The sequence below is a fragment of the Diaphorina citri genome, unplaced genomic scaffold (genome assembly GCF_000475195.1).
Source record: "Diaphorina citri unplaced genomic scaffold, Diaci psyllid genome assembly version 1.1 scaffold2, whole genome shotgun sequence".
Lineage (NCBI taxonomy): Eukaryota > Metazoa > Arthropoda > Insecta > Hemiptera > Psyllidae > Diaphorina > Diaphorina citri.
This window is the reverse complement of record NW_007377441.1, coordinates 184,859-192,689: the sequence shown is the minus strand read 5'-3', so window position 1 is coordinate 192,689 and position 7,831 is coordinate 184,859. Positions and strand designations below refer to the sequence as shown.

General features: G+C 43.2%; 1 protein-coding gene across 1 annotated transcript; it reads right to left on the bottom strand.

Moving 5' to 3' along the window:
• Positions 1 to 2,139: 2,139 nt before the first annotated feature.
• On the bottom strand, positions 2,140 to 5,348 carry LOC103510337 (transmembrane protein 177). The gene is made up of 4 exons (XM_008475023.2): positions 5,221 to 5,348; positions 4,450 to 4,630; positions 2,982 to 3,146; positions 2,140 to 2,628 (listed from the first exon to the last, which is right to left on the bottom strand). The coding sequence occupies exons 1-4, from the start codon at positions 5,338 to 5,340 to the stop codon at positions 2,402 to 2,404; spliced, it is 693 nt and encodes a 230-aa protein (XP_008473245.2). The 5' UTR covers positions 5,341 to 5,348; the 3' UTR covers positions 2,140 to 2,401.
• Between the last annotated feature and the right edge of the window lie 2,483 nt (positions 5,349 to 7,831).

Below are 7,831 nucleotides of genomic sequence, written 5' to 3'. Positions count from 1 at the left end.
GAATTTAGCGGGCAAAGTGGTTTGTTTATATTTTGTTGATAATTTGCAGTTTAACCAATCTTGCTATTTCTTTCAAAAATAATAATCTTAATTTTATCCCTAAAAAATTGCAAATATCGAAAATTAAATGAAATGAAACTAATGAATTATTAATATAATTAATTTTAATACCAAACAATTAATCAAATAATTTATTTTACAGGTTTTAAATTTCTCTCATTAAAATATTATGTTGGTCTACTGTAGAGAAAGTAAACATGCGATTGCAGACGGAAAATGAAAAATGAGAAGTCTCTTCACGGATGTCGACTGCATGTAGATTCCTACTGCGCCAGAAAAAAGTGCGACCGATACCGATTTTTATTCAGTTTATCTAAATGAAAAATGAGAAGTCTCTTCACGGATGTCGACTGCATGTAGATTCCTACTGCGCCAGAAAAAAGTGCGACCGATACCGATTTTTCAGTTTATCCAAGCTTTTCCGAGAACGAACCGAGACCGTCCCGGGAAGGTTAGTTAGATTTTTCGGAACCTGGCTTATAGTAAAGGAGAAAAAATGAGCTCGAGCTCAAACTTCCATATGTATGCAGGCCACATACTACATTGGCAGGTACTTCGCGGGGCACATACACAGGGGAGCAGACGCGTAATATCCAGTATTTTCTTGAGGGGATCGGGGGTAGATGCTCCATTTTTGGAGTACACTCCATATAGTAAAAGATCAAAAATCAAGCCCAAGAGGGCCCACCCCAAAAACTTCCGCGGGCCACAAAAATGATATGGTGGGCTGCATGTTGCCCGCGGACCGCTAGTCGGAAACCTCTGCTGTAAAGCACGGAAACGCGTTTAATCGTATATGTATGTCAGCATGTATAGCCGGCCACACATGTACAATGGTAAGTGGTACACGCTCATGCATGCATGAACCGGTCCACAACGGGGACCATGGACCATTGACCCTAGTGTACGGGCCACAAAAATGGTATGGCGGGCTACATGTGGCCCGCGGACCGCTAGTCGGAAACCTCTGCTGTAAAGCACGGAAACGCGTTTAATCGTATATATATGCATGTCAGCATGTATAGCCGACCACACCTGTACAATGGTAAGTGGTACACGCTCATGCATGCATGAACCGGTCACAAAAGATCTAACCAGGTCGCAGTGACCAAGGGCGTTTATTAAAGCCGATGGCCCTACCTTTACCAATACCAATGCATGAACCGGTCCACAACGGGGACCATGGACCATATTGACCCTAGTGTAGACCCTGGACCATTGACCCTAGTGTAGACCCTGTCCCATGAGGATAAAATCCGCCCCGGGCGGGAATCGAACCCGCGGCCTAGCGCTTACAAGGCAGACGCACTACCAACTAGGCTGGCTAGGACGTCCTTTAACCTGACTTAGGTACTCGAGTTTCACCACCGTGGATTGTCTCAGAATTGAGTTCAATCCGAGGTTGACCTGGCTATTAGGGTGTGGTTATGTACCAGGTTGAGATAGGCCCGGGCGGGAATCGAACCCGCGGCCTAGCGCTTACAAGGCAGACGCACTACCAACTAAGCTAACTAGGCTGGCTAGGACGTCCTTTAACCTGACTTGGGTACTCGAGTTTCACCACCGTGGATTGTCTCAGGATTGAGTTCAATCCGAGGTTGACCTGGCTATTAGGTTGTGGTTGTGTACCGGGCTGAGATAGGCCATTCCCGTCCTTTCTTGGCGGTGTGGAAAATGATGTGGTAACTTAACACAGCCTTCATGAGCGTGTAAAGTTGGCGGGAAATTCGAAATTTTGATTTTTTTTTTTCCGCAACTTGTACAATCTGAATTCGAGACTGAGTGCACCCCTAAATAGCCAGCGAGTGTACGGCAAAGTAACAGTAGGGTACATTATGTCCCAAATGGTCACCCATCTGGATACCAACCATGCGTAACGTTACTTAACTTCAGTGATCCATTGGGAACTGATGTATTCAATGTGCCATCGCCTCACCGCTAAACTCGGAACCACTTGAGTAACTGTTAAGGTCTTATCGTCCCGAAAGCAGAGAGGATAGGAAATCTGCCCCGGGCAGGAATCGAACCCGCGACCTAGCGCTTACAAGGCAGACGCGTTACTCTCATCTGGATACCAACCATGCGTAACGTTACTTAACTTCAGTGATCCATTGGGAACTGATGTATTCAATGTGCCATCGCCTCACCGCTATACTCGGAACCACTTGAGTAACTGTTAAGGTCTTATCGTCCCGAAAGCAGAAAGGATAGGAAATTCGCACCGGGCGGGAATCGAACCCGCGACCTAGCGCTTACAAGGCAGACGCGTTACTCTCCATGCTAACTAGACTGGCTAGAACCCTCCGTTTTACATGATTGACTAGAAGGAAGACCTATCTGACTAGATCGTATCCAAAGATTCCTCTGCATCTGGACTATGTTTTTTCAGTTCTCCCTCCAGGAATTCCTTCTGGTAAGTGAGAGGTAGTGCCTTCTGTCGTACAAAGTAGTTATAATTGCCAGTGGTAGCAATGTTGCTCTTGCCATCATGCAGCAAAGATCGGAGTGCCCTGTTGAATTTCAGCTGTTTGTCAAAATATTCGATGCCGCCCTCGATGTAATCTTTTCCTGAAACACAAACGATTGGAGATATGTATGAACCAGTGTTTTACACTATTCGACATTGATTGAATCACAAAAGAAAGAAAAAAATTAAACTCACATAAAAATGCCAATAAACTGTAGACTTTTTCGCGAGACCTATCTCTACGAACTTGGTAATGGTCTCGCGAGACCAAGTGTAGCGAAAAAGTCTGCAAAGTACTAGCACCTTTAGAGAGGGAAATGCCAACCTAGTTAGCTTGGAGGGTAGCGTCTGCCTTATAAACGCAAGGCCGCGGCGCTGGTTCGATTCCCGCCCAGGGCGGATTTTATCCTTAACGGATAATGTAAAAAAAAAGTGGGACTGGGTGCATACTTACCCAAGGCAGCCAAACTCTTCAGAGCCATTCTCTCCGTAATCATGGTAGTCTGATCAGTGAGTAGCACATACAACCCGTACGCAAAGAAGCACATACCGGTGTAGAATATCGTTCTCAATTGTAGTGACCTCTTGTGGAGTTCCATCTTCTCGTGGACCTTGTCGGCTGTCAATCATAAAGTGCAATGTAAGGCAGGGGTTTTCAAAGTGGGGACATGAAGATAGGTAAGTCAAAGGGGGGTGGGATTCCCAAAGTGGAGGGCATAAAAACAACTTAAAACAAGTCAGGGGGAGGGAACTCTTATCAAGTTTGAGAACCCCTGGCTTTAAAAGGGATACTGAACAAGGAAGGATATCAGTCTGAAATTTCCCTTGCTAAAGAAATAGCAAAGGTTGAGTGCAAAAGGCATCCACTCGTAAATTTTTGGTAGCCAAGACAAAACGCCAGCCCAAAGAAATCACTGCTAGGGCTGATTGAGAGGCTGATACCGTATGGACATGGGAAAAGGTGAGGAAGAAGAAGATTTAAAGTGGCAGGATTTTCTTGAAAGAGTGAGCTCCTCTTGAAACTTGTACTTACCTACAATATATGCAAGACCAGGGGCTAAAGCTGGATATGATAAGTGTAAATAAAATGATGTCAGGTCACACTTGTAAACTTCTTGAGCAATGGCAAACTTCTGTGCATTCTCACTTAGCACAAGGGATTCTTTGAGAATTTTGCCTTCCTCCGAGTTCCAGTCTATCAGCTTTGACTCAATCTGAAAATTTTTTGAAGAAAATGAGTTTTTCTTCTTCTTCTTCTTCTTCTTCTTCTTCTTCTCCTTCTTCTTCTTCTTCTTCTTCTTCTTCTTCTTCTTCTTCTTCTTCTTCTTCTTCTTCTTTTTATGTAGGTATTCTCATAAATGGGACATGTGTCTCATAAAAAAAAAAAGATGTTAGTAGGTCAGTACAACAGCCAACTGAAGAAAAGAAATCCAATCTAGCCATTTTAAAACTTTTTTCTCCCAAATACAAGAGTAGTGTTCTAGAACATTGAACTTTATGGGTTCCAGTTATAGCATGCCCATCCCACAGTGTGTCCTTCTTCTTCTTCTTCTTCTTCTTCTTCTTCTTCTTCTTTTTATGTAGGTATTCTCATAAATGGGACATGTGTCTCATAAAAAAAAAAAAGATGTTAGTAGGTCAGTACAACAGCCAACTGAAGAAAAGAAATCCAATCTAGCCATTTAAAAGCTTTTTTCTCCAAAATACAAGAGTAGTGTTCTAGAACATTGAACTTTATGGGTTCAAGTTATAGCATGCCCATCCCACAGTGTGTCTTTTGTGAAATGGGCGAGAAGAGACACAATACTTTCCATTTAGGTACTGAGGTGACACAAGTGCACCAGAGAGTAACCCATTGGAATACAATTTCAATTTTTTGTTGGTGAGAATCAAACCTGGGACCTTCTCTAACTTGTACTTACCTACAATATATGCAAGACCAGGGGCTAAAGCTGGATATGATAAGTGTAAATAAAATGATGTCAGGTCACACTTGTATACTTCTTGAGCAATGGCAAACTTCTGTGCATTCTCACTTAGCACAAGGGATTCTTTGAAAATTTTGCCTTCCTCCGAGTTCCAGTCTATCAGCTTTGACTCAATCTGAAAATTTTTTGAAGAAAATGAGTTTTTTTTTCTTCTTCTTCTTCTTCTTCTTCTTCTTCTTCTTCTTCTCCTTCTTCTTCTTCTTTTTATGTAGGTATTCTCATAAATGGGACATGTGTCTCATAAAAAAAAAAGATGTTAGTAGGTCAGTACAACAGCCAACCGAAGAAAAGAAATCCAATCTAGCCATTTTAAAACTTTTTTCTCCCAAATACAAAAGTAGTGTTCTAGAACATTGAACTTTATGGGTTCAAGTTATAGCATGCCCATCCCACAGTGTGTCCTTTGTGAAATGGGCGAGAAGAGACACAAGACTTTCCATTTAGGTACTGAGGTGACACAAGTGCACCAGAGAGTAACCCATTGGCCATTGGAATACAATTGCAATTTTTTGTTGGTGAGAATCAAACCTGGGACCTTCTCATACTTTCCATTTAGGTACTGAGGTGACACAAGTGCACCAGAGAGTAACCCATTGGCCATTGGAATACAATTGCAATTTTTTGTTGGTAAGAATCAAACCTGGGACCTTCTCTATGATAAACAAGCAAGTGCTGTGCTAACTATACCCCTTGAGTCCAACTCACTTTTACATTTGGATTAATATCAGCTTCACTCTTATAGTTGAAGTTTGATGGTATTCCGATGCGGAAACTATACTTGGATCCCGTAAGACCAATGTGGTGAATAGTCGGACGGATTGACATGAAAGCATGCCAGAAAGAGTGTGTGCTCATCATTGACAATGTAACGGGGGAGATTACTCTGGAGAAACTTAGCAATAATATTCAGCTGAAGAAAACCCGAACTGCCCCGACTAACAAGACAGACACAAGCCATGTCATGCCATCCGCTATACCTCTGTCCAGGTGAGATCATTGACATAATGCAAGACATTGGACTTCTGTCTTATGCTCAGAATTTTTCAATTGAAAGCATGGCTAAGAGCCATGTCCATTTCATTTGCCCCTGTGTCTTGCAAGACCTGATTGTACAATTGTTTCAGCTTGTCTGACAATGGAACTGGTTTTGCATTTCTGAAACAAATAAATAAATATGCAATATAAAACAATTTAAACAAAAGGTAATTACTTGATCATAAATGACATCACCACCACAGAGCCAATCAATAGAAGCATTCAGTAAAGAAACTCAGGGAAGTTGATTGGTCACGATTGTAAATGATTCGTGTAGGCAAATAGAAATACGTGTGTACATTGCATGTTGTCTCCTTCAATGTGAAAAAAGCTTTGTGAACTACCTGACCAAATGGGATAGTAAACGACCGTTTTGGGCCATTATGAACTCTTAGCTTATGACCAAATGGCGTAAAACGAACCATTTCTGGGCCCAATCCATTATTAACTCTTTGTTGACTTGTGCTTGGCCCGATTTTGCAATTTTGAGATCACATTGAAATTTATTTGAATTTTAATAATAAAATTACCCTTTGCAAGACCTGATTGTACAATTGTTTCAGCTTGTCTGACAAAGGAACTGGTTTTGCATTTCTGAAACAAATAAATAAATACACAATATAAAACAATTTAAACAAAAGGTAATTAATTACTTGATCATAAATGACATCACCACCACAAAGCCAATCAATAGAAGCATTCAGTAAAGAAACTCAGGGAAGTTGATTGGCCACTTTCCCTGTCGCGTATAATATCTCTAGTAGCGCGGTCAAACTTTCTTGACTTGGCGGGGCGGAGCGCTACCGCGCTCCTTAATCGCGGTTGTACATTAGAATGCCTGGACACAACTTGATAGTCTGTAACAGGGATTTCCAACTTCCATGTGTATGCGGGCCACATACTACATTGGCAGGTACTTCGCGGGCCACATACACAGGGGAGCAGGCGCGTAGATGCTCCATTTTCGGAGTCCACTCCATATAGTAAAAGATCAAAAATCAAGCCCAAGAGGGCCCACCCTAAAAACTTCCGCGGGCCACAAAAATGATATGGTGGACTACATGTGGCCCGCGGACCGCTAGCCGGAAACCTCTGCTGTAAAGCACGGAAACGCGTTTTATCGTATATGTATGTTAATAGCATGTATAGCCGGCCACACGTGTAGAATGGTAAGTGGTACACGCTCATGCATGCATGAACCGGTCCACAACGGGGACCATGGACCATTGACCCTAGTGTAGACCCTGGACCATTGACCCTCACAGTAGTCTGTCCACAACGGCCAGGCTAGGGTCGATGGTCGGTTTTCCGTTGTGGAGCCTACTAAAGGTCAGAACACAGCTAGATCTGTTCGAACTCGGTACCGCGTCCTCCCCGAGCAAAGTCCGCGACACGGCACATAGATGACTGTCAGTGACGGTGGTAGGAGAACACACTTGTCCGATACCGCTCCGAGCTACGGTCATGCAGAACAGGGAATTCCCGCAGTCCCGCACTTCTTCAATAAGTTTTCGCTTTCCATGTTGCACGAGCCTAAGCACCGCGCTATCACTATCAAAAAGTAACCTGAACTAGCGCCAGTGCTAGTCTGTGACGGTGCGGAGATGGCACGGTCGCGGTGTGGTGTGGTGTGGTGATGTGTGTCCCGACACGTTCAAATGCCTTGTTTTTTTTTTTTTATTATTATTATTACAAATTAACGGGGGGTAACCCCATGTTATTATTTTTCTCGCCATTGCACGTTCAACACTCGGTTCGTTCGCCCGTAATATGTTCGCGGTGTGGTTCAATATATGTGTCCTGATCTCACGTGGATCACGTGGATTGTATTCGGGGGTTCATTCTTTAACAGCCAGCCTTAGATACCTAGCTTGGTTGGTAGCGCGTCTGCCTTGTAAGCACTAGGCCGCGGGTTCGAATCCCTCTTGGGGCGGATTTTATTCTGAAGGGTCAAAGTGATAAGGTTCGTTCTAGGAGCGGCTGGATTTCTCCTATCCTCTCCTTCTCTCTTCGATTTCGGGACGATAAAATCTTGTTACAGTTCCCTCTATAGTCTATACCAGGGTTGTCTAACCTTTGCGCACCCGAGGGCCACAAGAGACCAAGGTAGAGAGTTGGCGGACTGCAAAGGTAAAAATTCAACTCACAGGTGGGGCCTCCTACACCGGCTTTCGCGGGCAGCAGAAATAAGCTCGCGGGCCGCGGGTTGGACAACCCTGGTGGATACTATATCTCTAAAAAAAAAAAAAAAAAAAAAAAATTCCTTAGAAACCTTTTTGCA